Below are 17488 nucleotides of genomic sequence, written 5' to 3'. Positions count from 1 at the left end.
TCGATTGCTTCATTTAGCTAGTTAACAATGTGCCTTAATTGGCTTAGTCAACGAGAATTCGTGATTAAATTGAAAGTCAAAATAAAATTAAGGATTTAAATCATCAGATCTACATAAAATGAGGATTTAAATCACCAGCTCCAGAGTTCATGCTTTAAACCAACGAAAATGACAAACTGATAATTTAAATGACATTTTTCCCAAAATACAATTGTGTTCCGTACCTCCTTTATTTTGATAATCCCTAACACTTACTTAATCCCTCTGCTTATTACCTTAATCTACAATTGGATTAGGCTAATGAGGACCACTATGATATTTTTCTCTCTCTCTTTTTTTTAATTATTATTATCTATACATAAATTAGTGGCAATTAATTCCACATGCCATCATACTTTTACCTTTGTTCACAAAATCTCAAAATTACAATACTCACCGTTAGTAAATTAGTAGAAAATGATGAAATCAATTTCTCACCGATATACACACATTATTAATTTGGATAATTTTATGTTAACTGCGGGTCTAATTTATGATTCCAAACAATAAAAATTTTAGGTTCTACTTGATAACACAAAACTGTATAATTTTTTTAACTGTTAGTTGGAACAATAAGTTTTAGTGGAATAATACAAAGCTCTACAAAATAGTAATATATAAAATCTGTACAAAAACAGTTAAGAGTAAAATTTTTGATAACGCTTTTAATATCGTTTTTGTGATTGATAACTGTTAAACCGACACTTCATATTGCAGTTATACGTGGTTACCATTCAAACTCTTAACTAGGATCGGACTTGCGGTCCACCGCGGGAGAATATTGGTTTACATACGTTGCGTTTAATATTGTGTGTGTGTTTTTAGTAGAACGAATCGTATAGTATACTTATAAATATTCATAATAACGAATTATAGAGAAAATATAAAATTGTTTATAAATATACCCATCGTATTAATTATGATTTACAAAATAGAATTTTGTGTTTTAAAATTCTAAAATTAGACGATTCATGGGAATTAGAGCAGTCAAAATAGGTCAAAAACCGCGGGTCGAGCCCACATCATCTCACTATGGAGCAGATTTGGGAAAATATATTAAACCCGCAAATAAGCGGGCCACATAGATTAATTCGCAGTGGGTCATAGGTTTAATCGGTTTTCATCCGCGGGTTGGCGGATCAGCCCGCATATTAGTATTTATTGATAAAATTATAATTTATTCAACATGTGGTAATTTAAACAAACTTTTAATAGTATTTTTATTTATTTATTTATTTTAGTAGTATTTTAAATTTTGGTTACTTTAAAATTATTTAAAACAAAATCCATGGACAATCCGGCAAATCCGCATACATTCGCGGGACGGGGTTGTATTTCATATATGCTACCCGCGGGTCGTGCGGACCGACTAACTACAAGTCAAAATATTTTTTGTCTATCGCAAAACGGACTTAACGGGACGAATCAACTCGCTTTGACAGTTCTAATGGGAATATTATTTAGTCATACAACAAAATGAAGTTTGGACATAATAATAATAGAATATGTATCTTATTTGTTAGATGAGAGATTGGAAGATGAAGTATAATGATTAAAAATTAATTATTATTTTTCATGATTCACAAAATTTAATAAATACTTATCATCTTGTTGAATAATTCTAAAATCATATTCAAGAAATCTTTATAAATTGAAAATTAAACTTCTTTGGTAAGCTATAGGTATGAAAATATCATAATTTCGATTCAATCTAATTAAATTAAAATTAGTTACATGGATTTCATATCTATTTAATTTACATGACCAAAATAAAAATATCTATTTAATTTACACGACCAAAATAAAAATATCAATTTAATTTATAAAACAGATGGGTTATTTGCAGTGTTCAAGAAAGCGGCCTAGGCGCTAGGCGTCCCTAGACCGCTTGGATTCTCATAAAATCGGGAGTATTAATCGTTGGGTTGAATTTGGCGGATCCGGCGGTGATTAAGCGGGTATAGGCGGTCTGGGCGGTTTAATTTCGCCTAGGTTTTTTTTTATAAATTTCAAAATCTCTCAAACGACGTCGTTTAAAAGAAGAGAAAAGGTTTTTTTTTTTTTAATTGAAGCTAAACCCACGTCCCACAAGGCCACAACAACACGATTCGTCGTCTCTCTTCTCCGAAATCAACTCTGTTTTCAGCCAATTCTCCCAAGTCTCGACGAAAGAGAAACCTGCGTCATCTAGTTTCATCGTTTCTTTGTTTCTCATAATCTCTGGCAAGTGGTAACCTACTCGATTATTATCCCAGTGTTTAGATTTATTTTATATTCTCTGTTTGTATTTGTTATGAATCAATTCAATTTACACAATAAATCAATAAGTAACAAAACAAAGTTTAAGTGCTGTTATTTAGTTGATTAAAAAATATGAAATTTAGTTTATTTCTTATTTTAGACTTTTTGCTTCTTTATTTAATTTGAAATTTAGTGTTTGAACTTTGAAGTGAAAACTTTTGATTCATATTTTTTAATTTGACATATTTTAGGTTTTCTATATTTGATTTAGATTTTTTATCGTGTTATATACTTATATATTTATAATTATATATATATATATAGTGCTTAATGCTAAAACCGCCTATTCCGCTTAAAATCGGCTAGGCCCCGACTAGGCGTTCTAGGCGCTAGGCTGAAGGTCGCCGCCTAGATACCGCCTAGCGCTTTTTTGAACACTGGTTATTTGTGATAAATTTTCTAGAAATCTTTAGAAGCAAGTAAAATATCTTTCAATTAATGATAATTGGCTAAAATGAGCGAAATTAATGACAAAAACGTTGATTGTTATAGAATTAGTCCCAAAAATTTATGAACAAATTTATTATACGTAATTAATGTATAATTTTGTTTGGAATATGCTTTTATTATTAGTTACCATAAGTACAATCAGATTTTATTTGATTTCTATAAATATTTGATTTTATTTCGATTTTTCATTATTAATTCGAATTTATATTCAAAAAAATTTCAAAGATCCGATTTCAGAATTTCGGGTCAATTTTCTGATTTTAGTCCGACCCATTTTTATTTGTACTTCTCTTTTAATAGTATAGAGATGTAAAAGAAATATACATAGCAATAAAAAGGTAAACTGTAATACGTACCTCTATTCTTTTTTTCACGATTAGTAACAATTACATCGATATAGAATTTACCGATCAATATTTTAGCAAACATTATTACAAAAATGTGTTATGTCAAATGAAATTAGGGAAAATCACATTTGTTTTGAAGTATTAAATATTTGACATTAATTGATGTAATGTAGTTTCCCATTAATTAATTGATTACAATATGATTAAAAAAGTATAACTAACATAAATAAATACCCTTGAAGAACCAACCAATCTCCCATTCGTTCGTCATCTTCCTTCACCCACCTTCTTCACTCTCTGTTAATTCCACACAAAAAAAAAAAAAAAAAAAAATTGAAGTACAGAGAAATGATCCTTCTCTCACTTCTTCTTCATCTTCTTCTTCATCTCCTCAACACTTCTCCTTCTCTTTCTCTTTCTCCCGACGGTCTCGCTTTACTCTCACTCAAATCCGCCGTCGATCAATCCTCCTCCTCCCCTTTCTCCGACTGGAACGATAACGATTCCGATCCTTGTCGTTGGTCTGGAATCTCTTGTATGAACATCTCAGAGTCTTCCGACTCTCGCGTCGTTGGAATTTCCCTCGCCGGAAAACATCTCCGTGGCTACATCCCCTCGGAGCTTGGCTCGCTTGTTTACCTCCGCCGTCTTAACCTCCATAACAACGAGCTTTTTGGTTCGATTCCGACTCAGTTATTCAACGCGACGTCGCTTCATAGTCTCTTCTTATACGGAAATAATCTCTCTGGTTCTCTCCCTCCTTCGATCTGTCATCTCCCAAAGCTTCAGAATCTCGATTTGTCTGGGAATTCGCTCTCTGGAACTCTTTCACCGGATCTCAACCAGTGTAAACAGCTTCAACGGTTGATCCTCGCCGCTAACAACTTCTCCGGTGAAATTCCTGGTGAAATCTGGCCGGAATTGAAGAATTTAGCTCAGCTTGATCTCTCTGCTAACGAATTCACCGGCGAAATCCCTAAAGATCTCGGAGAACTTAAATCTCTCTCTGGTACTTTAAATCTCTCTTTCAACCATTTATCCGGCGAAATCCCTAAATCACTAGGGAATCTACCTGTTACAGTCTCTCTTGATCTCCGGAACAACGATTTCTCCGGCGAGATTCCTCAATCTGGTTCATTCTCTAACCAAGGACCAACCGCATTCCTCAATAATCCGAAATTGTGTGGATTCCCTCTCCAGAAAGCTTGTAAAGACACTGATGAGAACTCACCGGGGACTCGAAAGTCGCCGGAGAATAATGCGGATTCTAGAAGAGGGTTAAGTACTGGATTAATCGTGTTGATCTCGGTGGCGGATGCAGCGAGTGTAGCTTTAATCGGACTGGTGTTAGTTTACTTGTACTGGAAGAAAAAAGACTCTGAGGGAGGTTGTAGCTGTACAGGGAATGAGAAGCTTGGTGGCTCGGAGAAGGGGAAACCGTGTTGTTGCATCGCGGGGTTTCCGAAAGGAGACGATTCGGAAGCGGAAGAGAACGAGAGAGGAGAGGGTAAAGGAGATGGAGAGCTTGTAGCGATTGATAAAGGGTTTTCGTTTGAGCTTGATGAGTTGCTTAGAGCTTCTGCTTATGTGTTGGGGAAGAGTGGGTTAGGGATAGTGTATAAAGTGGTGTTAGGGAACGGAGTTCCGGTGGCTGTACGGCGACTTGGGGAAGGAGGAGAACAGAGGTATAAGGAGTTTGTTACGGAGGTTCAAGCTATGGGGAAAGTGAAGCATCCTAATGTGGTTAAGCTAAGAGCTTATTATTGGGCTCCTGATGAGAAGCTTTTGATCAGTGACTTCGTTAACAATGGAAGTTTAGCTGATGCTCTTAGAGGTAAACCTTGCTAACTAAAGATTAAGATCCTGTTATGTTCTATTGACTTTAAGAATTTAAGTTGACTTTGACTTTGTCAACGCTAGATTAGACATTAGTGAGCTGAAGTTAGATCTGAGACAGTTTGTGGGGTCTAAATCTTATTTTCATTTTGTGGCAAAGATCCTCTCTACTAATTCTTCAAGCTTAATTACACACAAATATTTTTATTTTTGTATCTACACACACTCCAAAATTCTTTTGAAAACAATGATCAGTTAGCTGCCTTTTTCTTTTAAAGTAAACGATGATTCTTTCTCCTTTTAGGCATATTTTGGTATTTTAATAGGTTAGAGTTTAGACAAGTTACATGTAAAAGAGACATGTCTTGTAAGAGAATTCTACCTGTCTGAATAATAAATCTCTTTTAAGTATTAGTATGATTTAGTGTGGTATAGTCTTAGAGTAGAAGTAATTGGTAAAAAAAAGAGTGAGGAAACAATGATGAGAAAGGTTTACTTGTGGGCTAAGAGTAATGATTTTATATACCCAATTACCCACCCACTCTCTCGATCCTCTAGTTGTCCCGTCTTTTTCTCATCGTAACTCATTGCTTACTTTAATATTGAATTATTGATACTTGTTTGTTTGGGTGTGTGAATAGGGAGGAATGGTCAACCATCACCGAGCCTAACATGGTCAACGCGTCTAAAGATCGCAAAAGGAGCTGCACGTGGGCTAGCTTATCTACACGAGTGTAGTCCAAGGAAGTTGGTACATGGCGACGTCAAGCCTTCCAACATCCTTCTTGATTCTTCCTTCACTCCTTACATCTCCGACTTCGGTCTCACACGTCTCATTACCATCACTGCCCCTTCCGCCTTCTCTAACGAACCTTCCTCCTCTTCTGCTGCGGGCGGTTTCTTAGGTGGAGCTCTCCCTTACACTTCCATCAAACCCTCTGATAGATCTAACGGCTATAAAGCCCCTGAGGCCCGTCTCCCTGGAGGGAGGCCCACTCAGAAATGGGACGTCTACTCCTTCGGTGTTGTGCTTATGGAGCTTCTCACTGGGAAGTCTCCGGAATCTTCTCCGTTAAGCTCCTCCTCGTCGTCTACGGTGGTTGTTGAGGTGCCGGATTTGGTGAAGTGGGTGAGGAAAGGATTTGAAGAGGAGACTCCATTGTCGGACATGGTTGATCCAATGTTACTTCAAGAAGTTCACGCCAAGCAACAAGTCTTGTCCGTCTTTCACTTAGCTCTCGCTTGTACTGAAGGTGACCCTGAAGTTCGTCCACGTATGAAGAACGTCTCTGAGAACATCGACAAAATCTGATTCAATTATATATTCTTTGTCTTTTATTTTTCCTTTTTTTTTTTTTGTATCTCTTTGATAGTTCTTACACGAGGTCGTTACGTCACTAGTGGTCGATTTGTTTTCATTGAATAATTATTTGTTATGGAAATTGAATCAAATGGGTTATACTTAGGCTTTAAATGGCTTTGTCTTTTGAGGAAAAAAAAAAAATGGCTTTGTCTTTTATTTTGCTCGTCTTTTTCTCATCTTTTTAAAAGGACAACTCCCAATTAACGGGCACCTACCAGCACCTGTCTTTTTCTTCATTTGAATAGATACATACAAGATCTGATATCTCATATCTTCCAAAGAACAATCCACTTGAAATTTCAATTTTGATCGAGTTTCTTCCAAAGAAACCGCTTTCTTTGAGGATCGATGACCTAATATCTTAGCTTTTTTTCTAGGGTCGAGAATTCATTCACATTGTGATTTAGAATGTCCGACAGTTTCTGCTTAATATCCCGTAAAACCATTTCATTTAAACTTTCAAAATAAACCATGTAATCCTTAAACTAATTTTTTGTTCTTGCCCGTCTCAAAAATAATTAATTTATATTCGAAAAGACCGACCATACCAATGTCTATAAAATTGATGATAACACCAATGTCTAGAGCGAACGAGAACATATTGTATCGCATTGCAATCTTTTATTCTTTAACCTTGATTTCACCTCTAGACATTCAAATACTAGTCATATATGCATGTAAATTGATGTAGTTTTGGGGACCTTTTAGGGAATAAAATGATCCCATGAAGGGATCATGTAATTATTTTTTTGATTGGATTTACTTAGGCTTTTGGTTCTAACTTCTTTGACAAAAGTGTTGATTTGGGTTTAGATTTATCAAGGGGACAAAAAATTCCAACTTTTTAAGTGGGATAAATATTAAAAAAAAAAGCATAAAATGGATAATTAAAGTTTAGGTTGGCCCAGTAAATTTATCAGGCCCAGTAAGTAAATGTTGGTTACTTTTTCTGCTTTTTTTCTACATTTCCACCGGCGACCTTTTTAACAGAGAACGGTTAAATAGCCGGGATAGAGTAGAACAAACTTGAAGAAAGAGAACCGTTTAGTTTGAAGATCTAAAACCGAATGGTCCGGTTTGATTTTTCGGTTTCGGATTTTGTCTAGCACTACTAGAGAGAAACAACGGCGGGTACTAGCGCCAAATCATGATTCGTGGTTCCGGTCAAAGTCCCGGCGAAGCAGCCATGGCTGATTCTCAGTCCGGTTCCAATGTTTTCAGCTTAAGGATTGTTTCAATAGATTATTACATGGCTTCTCCTATCCCTGGTTATGATATTTGCTACAGTAGCTTCCAAGGTAAGGCAAAATCTCTCTTTATACTTTCTAAAGCTTACGCCTTTTTTATTCCAATGGTTGATTTGTTTGGATTTTTAGAGATTTTGACTATGGAAATGAAGAAGTAATGCTCCAATTTCGTTAGATAGTCTTCTCCTAGATGTTAAAGGGCAAGTTTTGACTTTGTTGTTGCTGGGATTTTAAGGTGGTGAGGTAAACGAAGTCCCTGTTATAAGGATATATGGCTCTACACCTGCTGGTCAGAAGACTTGCCTGCACATTCATCGTGTAAGATTCTTAATTTTACTTTCTTGTTAAGAAAAAAAGATTGTTTGCTAGTTGCTCAGATTGGAAACTTTGTTTCTCTTGCAGGCTTTACCATATCTCTATATTCCATGCTCGGAGATTCCACTTGAGCATCATAAAGGAGGTATGTATGAACCCATAGCCCATTTATAACTGAACCGAGATATGTCCCGCAGTTAGCTAGTCAAGCACCAATGCCATTTTTCATGTGTCTTTTGTTTCAGCTGATGGAAGTACACTTGCTTTATCCCTTGAGTTAGAGAAGGCTCTAAAGGTGTGTATTTTACATACCAAGTGTGCCATGATTTCTTAGTCTATGAGCTGCGTTTATGTATTTTTTTTTTTTTTTTTCTTCTGACTTTGTTGCTGTTGATGTGTCTCATTCAATATTCGTCCCTGATGATACTTGATTTGGACTTGTAGCTTAAGGGCAATGCTGCTTCAAAAAGGCAACATGTCCATGATTGTGAGATTGTTAGAGCAAAGAAGTTTTATGGGTACCACTCAACTGAGGAGGCTTTTGTGAAGATTTATCTGTATCCTGTATATTTACTTTTAGAGCTATACCCTTTTCTTAAGCAGTTTATTATTTGTTCGCCTTAACAGTGTAATAGCTACCATCCACCCGATGTGGCTCGTGCTGCCAGTCTTCTTCTGGTACGATATCTTGATGATTACACTCCACCATTATTCTTTACTTTATGTATGATGCATAAACTTTTGGTGAAAATAGTATACTGATAACCCTTTATCATCTTCCTTTTGTAATGAGCGTTTGTTTTTTTTCTTTCTCTCTAGGCAGGTGCTGTTCTTGGTAAAAGTTTGCAGCCTTACGAGTCTCATATTCCTTTTATTCTCCAGTTTCTGGTAATTTTTCATTTGTTATGTATTCAAAAGAATTCGTTTAGTGACTAGGTATTTTGTCAAATTTAGCAATTTCAGATATGAACGTAACTTCCAGATTGATAATACACTATGTACATTTGAAAGCTTAAAACTGGTGTATGAAAGTTGATTGCTTTTGAATCAGCTCTGAATTTATGCAATGCAAATTACTGGTATTGCTATGGATTATGTAAATATCAAAATGTAATTAGAATTTTGGTAGCTGCTAAATTAAAAATGAAAAGAGGAAACATATAATGTAGCTGGGGAATGCTTTTTCTATGTTTGTGGATTATATACATCTTTTATATAGTATATCCTTTGGTGCCCTGAAGCCTTCATTTCTTGTCAGTTTTCAGCTACTTTCCACTTATATATTTGCTCTTGAACACTTGCCAACCATACCTTAGATACTAATGCGTAGTGTCCCCCCTCCCTTGTTCGGTAATTCCACGACATTTGTCTGCGTTCCACTACTGAAGTTTCTTTGATTCTCCTCTATAGGTTGATTATAATTTGTATGGAATGTGTCATGTGCATATATCAAAGATGAAGTTCCGTAGCCCAGTTCCTCACCATTTCCTTCCAAGGAGATTTGATTTGGAAGATTGTGCGGGACAAAGGATTGACGAAGTGGCTATAACAAAGGTAGATCTTCAAATACTTGAAGCTTGGCAATATATTGTTTGGTACTTTCTATCATCTTTTATTTCATAGTACTGAAACAATATAGCAGGCAAATTCAAGTGCTGCTGCAAGCGTCAGTTTTCCTATTTGGAGCTTGTCAACAATCCCAGGTCAATGGATGTGGAATATCTCAGAAGAATCTGATACACCGTTGAGCCAGAGCCAGCATAGGCACTATTACAGACGTCAGAGTCTCTGTGAACTTGAGGGAGATGCTACTATTACTGGTAATTTTCCTGAAACGAAATATAATTTTTTTGTTTCATATATGAACGGACCTTTGAACTAGCCTCTTCTCTTGTAGATATTCTCAATCAACAGTTTAAAATGTACAACTCCCTTTCACAAGCCCAGTCTGATACTAACATGGTTCAGTCGCTTGTGGCAATTTGGGAGGTTCATTCTAACTTTCTTTGCTCTACTTTGAAAATTATTTAGTTGGTATTACCTCGCCTAACCTCGTCGCTGTTGTGTCAGGAGGAATATGAAAGGACTGGCGTGCATGATGCACCTATACCTCCTGATCCTGGCAAACCATCTGCAGCAGATGTGTTGAAGACTATGTCAGATTATGTTGGGTTTGAGAATATGCTTAAAGAAATGCATAACGAAGTTGACTTGTCTCAGTCTGATATGAAGCCTACTGCAGTATCTTCAGCCGGTCCAGATAGGCATGCCAAACCTGAAATTAGTGATCTGCAGGTTTTGAATCATATGGTTGGTACAAGCAGTAAGTTTCCTGCATCAGAACAGCTTTCTCCACTTGGTGAGAGGAATGGAGAAGCATCAATGGAAAATGATGAATATATGAAAACACCCATGGACAGAGATACACCTGCTGAAATACAAGATGCTGAAGCCTTGGGTCTCTTTAAGTGGTTTGCCTCATCCCAGGCTGCAGAGGACATAAACTCTGATGATGAAATTCTCCGGGAAACTATCCTTAGTCCTCTTTTGCCTTTAGCTTCCATTAACAAGGTTCTTGAAATGGCTAGTACAGATTATGTGAGCCAATCCCAAAAGGAATGTCAAGACATTCTTGATTCTCAGGAAGATCTACCAGACTTCGGGAGTTCAACAAAGAGAGCTTTACCTAGTAATCCTGATAGCCAGAATCTTATAACTTCATCGGACAAACAATCTCTTGAAACAGAAGTCGCTAGTGATGTTCCAGATATCTCCACTTCAAATGGCGCAAGCGAAAATTCATTCCAGAGATACAGAAAGAGTGAAGTAATGGAGAATAAGAACAGGAGCTACTCTAAGAGCAACAAGCCTAGCAACTCAGTATGGGGACCTTTACTTTTTACACTGACCAAAAATCTTCAGAATGACTTTGACAGTACAAATACTAGTGATAAACTTGGTTTAACAAAGATTAATTCAGACCACCCCATGAATGAGACGACAGACAAATATAATGTTCCAGTCAAAGAACATCAAGCAGATGTTTGTAATTCGATTGACAAAAACGTTTTGGCTGGATGTTCTCTGCGGGACTTGATGAGGAAAAAACGGTTATGCCATGGAGACTCGCCTGTTTCACAACATATGAAATTTAGAAAGGTTCTACCACAGTCTAGAGATTCACCACACGGGGAAAAAAAGCAGTGCACCTTGAGATCTGAGGCTGAAAAACAAGGTCCTGCTCTTTCTGCAGAATTTAGTGAAGTTGATTATGGCGATGCTCCTTCAACTTTATCTCCTATAGATGATGGAACTTGTGAGTGTAATATATCCACTCAGATGACTGAACTTCATTCCGTTGGTAGATGTTCGGCTAAAGAGACGGCATTTCAAAACAGTGATGAAGTTGTAAGGAATTTTTCATTTACCACTGTTTCACTTGGTAAGGATCCACAAACTGTGGAATCAGGAACATTAGTGTCTAGCAATAAACTTCTTGGGATTGAAATAGATGATGTCCAAAAATCGGGGAGGGAGCAAGAGTCAACTGCCAATGAAATTGTTGAGACAGGAAGATTAATATGCCTAACCTTAAGCAAGAAGCCTCCTTCTGTGGATTGCCTAAGTTCTGGACTGCACGATTCTGGACATTCTCACGATATTCTCGCCCAATTTCATCATGCCAGGGAAAAACAGCATGATGGATGTGGTACCTTTACTCATCATGTTCTGGTTCTAGTTTTTGCTACTTCTACAATTAATGCAAATGCGGTTGAAATATAAATTTATAAAATTGAAGTTAAGTCAACTTTAGTTTTTGCAGAACTTCTCTCTGGCTGTGCTCTTTATTTATCTTTACTTCGACCTGAGATACTTCTGACATCCTGTTGTTTTTTTTTCTCTTGGAAGAGGGGAATTCCAAGGACATCCCATTTTTTCCCTTGGAGGACACCGGAATCAACAAGGATGGAAATAAACACTTTTTCCAAGGAGCTTCCCTTGGTATTCCCTTGCATCATCTCAATGACGGCTCAAATCTTTACCTACTGGCCCCTGCCTTGTCACCCCCTTCTGTGGATTCTGTTTTACAATGGATAGCAGAAGACAAAGGTATTGTGTAGAGTTAGTCGGAAGACACTGGACTGCCTAATTTAATCCAATTTTACATCTTCTCGAAGGTTCAATATACATTGCTTATAGCGTTTTTCCTTACGAAAAGCAAGTGAAAGTGATCACAGTGTTGGATGCTGTAAAAGCAAGTGAAAATGATAACTTTTGTTTAAAACTTTTGAATTTTTCCAGGTCCAGGAGACTATAATATTGATTCAGAAAAACAACCATTAGAAGATGATCATATTGATCGTGGGGCAAGTTTCACTGATCTTGCTTCTGCATCTAATGTGGTGTCTGTGTCTGAGCACGTGCAGCATCATAATAACGTTTTTGTGAATTCAGAATCAAATACTTATACAGAGTCTGAGATAGATCTGAAACGTAGAGGAACGTTTCTTAATCTTAACTCTCAGATTTCCCAAGAGATGTCTCAGATTTCAGGTCCTGATGGGAAATCAGGGCCCACTCCCTTAAGTCAAATGGGATTCCGAGATCCTGCGAGCATGGGGGCTGGGCAACAACTTACAGTGCTGAGTATAGAGGTGCTTTAACTTAACCCTCTTCTTTGAGAAGCTACACATTTAATTAGTAAAAATCCTCAAATGGCCTTTGCACACATAGATTAGGCATGGACACTTTGAATGGTTTATATACTGTGGAACCCTCATTTCATGTAAAACCGCTCATTGTGAGGATTAAAAACTAAAAGTCCATGCTACAGTTTTCATTCCTCGAGCCTCACAGTGAGCAACCCAATGTTTTGTCTTCATTGGGATGATCTTGCAATTACTTGAGTAATCATTTGTTCAATGCTTGAGGATACTTGGACTTAGAAAGTCAAAATATGCAGCTCGTTAAGGAGTTTTGACCTTTAAAAGTTTGTCTTAGTATTTAGTATGCTTATCTTTTTCCTTAGAATTGAGTGAAATTGCCCATTATATTTTGTTAATGCTGATACCAAACGGCCCTCTGTAGTAAAAATGAACTCTTTTCATTTAAGATGATGTGTTCTGGGAAAAGGTTCGTTGATACATGTTAATATCTATAAACTTACAGGTTCATGCAGAGTCTAGAGGGGACCTGCGACCTGATCCACGATTTGATTCTGTCAATGTCATAGCTCTCGTCGTGCAGAATGACGATAGTTTTGTAGCTGAAGTATTTGTGCTTTTAGTTAGTCCAGATAGCATTGATCAGAGGTAATATACCTGATTCACTTAGTTTGGTTTCTTAGAAATTTTGTACCTGACGTATTCATGCTTTTATTTTTTCTTTAATGCCACCGAGAACTTCAATCACATTTTTTCTCTAATATGCTTTTTCGATTGTTATTCACTACAGAAATGTTGATGGCCTATCTGGATGCAAGTTTTCTGTATTCCTTGAAGAGAGGCAACTATTCAGTTATTTTATTGAGACTTTGTGTAAATGGGATCCAGATATTCTTCTGGGATGGGATATACAGGGTGGATCCATTGGTTTTCTAGCTGAAAGGGCTGCCCAGCTTGGCATAAGATTTCTCAATAATATATCTAGGACGCCATCTCCGACCACGAGAAACGATTCAGATAATAAGAGAAAGCTTGGTAAAAATCTGCTGCCAGATCCTTTGGTAGCTGATCCTGCTCAAGTAGAAGAAGTGGTAATTGAGGATGAGTGGGGCCGCACACATGCTAGTGGTGTTCATGTTGGAGGTAGAATTGTTCTCAATGCATGGCGTTTGATTCGCGGGGAAGTTAAACTCAACATGTACACAATTGAAGCTGTGTCGGAGGCTGTTTTGAGGCAGAAGATTCCATCCATCCCCTATAAAGTATTGACAGAATGGTTTTCAAGTGGTCCTGCGGGGGCAAGATATCGATGCATAGAATATGTGGTTCGCCGAACAAATTTGAACCTTGAGATAATGAGTCAACTTGACATGGTATGTAACATTTTCAACTTGATTTATATAGTGAATTATGTGCATGTTGTTTATCCTACTAAATCATTGTTTGCAGATAAATCGTACATCAGAACTTGCTCGTGTTTTTGGCATAGACTTTTTCTCAGTTCTCTCCCGAGGTTCCCAATACAGAGTGGAATCTATGCTTTTGAGATTAGCGCACACACAAAATTATCTTGCTATATCTCCAGGAAACCAACAGGTTCGTTTTATCTGCTACTTCCAAGTGATTTACTTTTAACGTTTCTTGTTTTATCAACCAGTCGTCTGGCCTCGAATGATGGGTTGGTCAAGCCTCATTTTGTTTACCGGCATAAATTGTTTTGTCCTCATACAGCTTTCATAATCTTTTCACGCCTTTTTTACTCACTAGCGTTCTCCTAACTAAATCATGTGATCATGTAGGTTGCTTCTCAGCCAGCTATGGAATGTGTACCTCTTGTGATGGAACCAGAATCTGCCTTCTACGATGATCCTGTTATTGTGTTGGATTTTCAATCTCTTTACCCTTCAATGATTATAGCATATAATCTGTGTTTTTCTACGTGTCTTGGAAAACTTGCACATTTGAAGATGAACACCCTTGGGGTCAGCTCATACTCTCTAGACCTTGGTGTTCTTCAGGATTTAAATCAAATCCTGCAGACCCCAAACAGTGTGATGTATGTGCCACCAGAGGTAATGTGCATCATTGGTTCCTAAAAGCATCACTGTTTTCTGCGTAGATGGATATTTTTCTTGATTTAGCCTAAGCATAGTAGTCACCTTCTCTTCTTACATATAGGTGCGCAGAGGAATTTTACCTAGGCTGCTAGAGGAAATTCTATCTACAAGAATAATGGTGAAAAAAGCAATGAAAAAGTTGACTCCTTCAGAAGCAGTTCTTCACCGGGTATGGTTATCTTGATCAGAGTCCATTCCTAATTTTTTTGACTAGGGAAGATTGGCTGATGAGAGAGTGGCCCAAGTTTTTTTTGGTTCCAACGTAAAATTTGCAATTTTGATGGTATTCGGTGTTTTCTTTCAGATATTTAATGCAAGGCAGCTTGCTTTAAAGCTGATAGCAAATGTTACTTATGGCTATACTGCTGCTGGCTTCAGTGGTCGAATGCCTTGTGCAGAGCTGGCAGATAGTATTGTCCAGTGTGGTCGTAGCACACTTGAGAAGGCTATTTCGTTTGTCAATGCCAATGATAGTTGGAACGCTAGAGTTGTATATGGTGACACTGATAGGTAATTTCCATATCTACTCATCTGGTTGAAGTCAATTTAAGATTTAAAACCCGGTTAAAGTTTACCACCATCTTTCATGGCAACTTCCTATAAAATTAAGGATCACCAGGGTTTCATGTATGCTTGCATAAGTTAACATATACTCGTACTTACTTCAGTGTATATTTTGGTCATTTCAGCAACCTGGGCAAGTATGTATGTATCGCAGTTTCTTTATTTGCTTCTTCCATGTGGCCTCATGCATTTTAATTACTTGTGCAGTATGTTTGTCCTCCTCAAAGGACGAACTGTAAAAGAAGCTTTTGTAGTCGGACAAGAGATTGCATCTGCAATAACTGAAATGAATCCACACCCAGTCACTTTAAAGATGGAGAAAGTCTATCACCCTTGTTTCCTTCTTACGAAGAAGCGCTATGTTGGGTACAGTTATGAAAGTCCCGATCAGAACGAGCCTATATTTGATGCAAAAGGTATTGAAACTGTTCGAAGAGACACTTGTGAAGCTGTTTCAAAAACTATGGAGCAATCGTTGAGACTCTTTTTTGAGAAGAAGAGCATCTCTAAGGTACAAATTTGATTTCTTGTGCTCTTTCAAATTATCAGCTGAAACTGCAGTGGCTTACATCTGCTTTTCTCTATTCATTGTGCAGGTTAAGTCGTACTTGTATAGACAGTGGAAGCGGATACTATCAGGGAGAGTGTCTCTACAAGATTTTGTCTTTGCAAAAGAAGTTCGGTTGGGGACTTATAGCACAAGAGACTCTTCACTCCTTCCTCCAGCTGCTATTGTGGCAACCAAATCAATGAGAACAGACCCTCGGACAGAGCCACGCTATGCGGAACGAGTGCCTTATGTTGTGATCCATGGGGAGCCAGGAGCTCGACTTGTTGATATGGTGGTGGACCCACTGGTTCTTTTGGACATTGATACACCCTACCGATTGAATGACTTATACTACATCAACAAACAAATTATACCGGCTTTGCAAAGGGTATTTGGACTCCTGGGTGCAGACTTAAACCAGTGGTTTTTGGAGATGCCCCGTCTCACCAGAAGCTCCCTTGGTCAACGTCCCTTAAGCTCTAAAAACTCACACAAAACGAGAATTGATTATTTTTATCTCTCGAAACATTGCATCTTGTGTGGGGAAGTTGTTCAAGAATCTGCTCAGCTATGCAACCGGTGCCTCAAAAATAAAAGTGCTGCTGATGCAACCATTGTTTGGAAGACTTCAAAATTGGAGAGAGAGATGCAACACCTAGCCACGGTAAGTACTCCAAAATCTATCATTTATATGAACTGTTTACGGAACGTGGTATCGTTTACAACCATGATATTACTGTCTTTACTTTCTAAGAGTACGGGTAGACTCATGTTGCATAAAAACTTGTACACTTTCTGATGTGAGCATTTGCATTTAGTCTTGCACACATTTTGAGTTCAAACAGACAGTTTCATCTCATGGTAGTCTGCAGAATAATTTATGCTGAAGAGTGGAGACTTAATTTCAGATTATCTTTCAGAAATGTTGGCTATTTTATAAATAAGAACGACTGTAGACCTCTTTCCATGTGTGCTTAAAGTTGAGACCTTAATGAATCTCCGTAGATGCATTCTGTTCCAACTTTCTTGGTCCATTACTTGATTTTTCATTCTATTATCTTATTTGCAGATATGCAGACACTGTGGTGGGGGAGACTGGGTGGTGCAATGCGGAGTGAAATGCAATTCCCTTGCTTGCTCAGTCTTTTACGAGAGACGGAAAGTTCAGAAAGAGCTTCGTGGCCTCTCCTCCATTGCTACTGAGAGTGAGCTTTACCCTAAATGCATGGCTGAGTGGTTCTAACATATTCGGAAAATCAATTCAAAAACCAGTAATCAAACTCTATCCCACACGTTTTTCCACTCAAACTGATCTAAACCATCCCACCCTGCTTAGTAACAATGTGAATTTTGTATTTGCAGGATTTTGTGCAAATTATGTGGTCGTAAGTTATGAGTTCAGGTATTACGGTCTATCATCACGTCGAACTTCGATTGCTTATGTTTTATATGGTTGTGATCAAAGAGCATTTTGCCAAGGACGTGTGAATGTGTGTATAGATAGTAGTAGTATAGTATAGTACAGTCACTCACCATTTTTTTCAATGAGCGTGTACATATCTCTGTGTTGTGTATTAGCAATCTTGGAAAAAAAAACAATTATAGTTTTGTTTATAACCATGTGTTCGAAAAATGTTCTCTAGAGACTAGAATCTTATGCTAAATCTATTCTTTCACATTGGTGGATTTTTCACA

The 17488-nt window shown here is 37.5% G+C and overlaps 2 protein-coding genes across 4 annotated transcripts; both read left to right on the top strand.

Annotated features, from left to right (window-relative positions):
* Positions 1–3295: 3295 nt before the first annotated feature.
* On the top strand, positions 3296–6447 carry LOC9324666 (receptor protein kinase-like protein ZAR1). Its single transcript, XM_002888557.2, has 2 exons — positions 3296–4971; positions 5615–6447. The coding sequence occupies exons 1-2, from the start codon at positions 3486–3488 to the stop codon at positions 6283–6285; spliced, it is 2157 nt and encodes a 718-aa protein (XP_002888603.1). The 5' UTR covers positions 3296–3485; the 3' UTR covers positions 6286–6447.
* Positions 6448–7365: 918 nt separating this feature from the next.
* Positions 7366–17410, top strand: LOC9323190 (DNA polymerase zeta catalytic subunit). 3 transcript variants are annotated; one of them, XM_021034555.1, is made up of 23 exons: positions 7366–7634; positions 7819–7901; positions 7986–8043; positions 8144–8193; positions 8343–8455; positions 8534–8576; positions 8718–8786; positions 9309–9452; positions 9541–9718; positions 9796–9887; positions 9969–11607; positions 11808–12008; positions 12201–12553; positions 13068–13210; positions 13353–13935; positions 14012–14158; positions 14362–14634; positions 14741–14848; positions 14984–15189; positions 15451–15754; positions 15840–16457; positions 16863–17064; positions 17156–17410. In XM_021034555.1, the coding sequence occupies exons 1-22, from the start codon at positions 7484–7486 to the stop codon at positions 17034–17036; spliced, it is 5730 nt and encodes a 1909-aa protein (XP_020890214.1). In that variant the 5' UTR covers positions 7366–7483; the 3' UTR covers positions 17037–17064; positions 17156–17410. The 3 variants fall into 3 exon arrangements, with proteins under 3 accessions (XP_020890214.1, XP_020890213.1, XP_020890215.1); XM_021034554.1 differs by having other exon boundaries at positions 9538–9718; XM_021034556.1 differs by lacking the exons at positions 7366–7634; positions 7819–7901; positions 7986–8043; ... (4 more) ...; positions 9309–9452; positions 9796–9887 and having other exon boundaries at positions 9614–9718.
* Positions 17411–17488: the final 78 nt, after the last annotated feature.

This window comes from Arabidopsis lyrata (assembly GCF_000004255.2).
Source record: "Arabidopsis lyrata subsp. lyrata unplaced genomic scaffold ARALYscaffold_2, whole genome shotgun sequence".
Lineage (NCBI taxonomy): Eukaryota > Viridiplantae > Streptophyta > Magnoliopsida > Brassicales > Brassicaceae > Arabidopsis > Arabidopsis lyrata.
Note: the sequence above shows the minus strand (reverse complement) of the source record. Positions and strands in the feature narration are given on the sequence as shown.

What these genes read in the sequence shown, in the direction of transcription:
- LOC9324666 (XM_002888557.2), top strand. Translation starts at nt 3,486, where the DNA reads ATGATCCTTCTCTCACTTCTTCTTCATCTTCTTCTTCATCTCCTCAAC. An exon ending in TTTAGCTGATGCTCTTAGAG is followed by an intron (nt 4,972 to 5,614) that starts GTAAACCTTGCT and finishes GTGTGTGAATAG; the next exon opens with GGAGGAATGGTCAACCATCA.
- LOC9323190 (XM_021034554.1), top strand. Translation starts at nt 7,484, where the DNA reads ATGATTCGTGGTTCCGGTCAAAGTCCCGGCGAAGCAGCCATGGCTGAT. An exon ending in CTTGCCTGCACATTCATCGT is followed by an intron (nt 7,902 to 7,985) that starts GTAAGATTCTTA and finishes TTTCTCTTGCAG; the next exon opens with GCTTTACCATATCTCTATAT. An exon ending in CAGAAGCAGTTCTTCACCGG is followed by an intron (nt 14,849 to 14,983) that starts GTATGGTTATCT and finishes GTTTTCTTTCAG; the next exon opens with ATATTTAATGCAAGGCAGCT.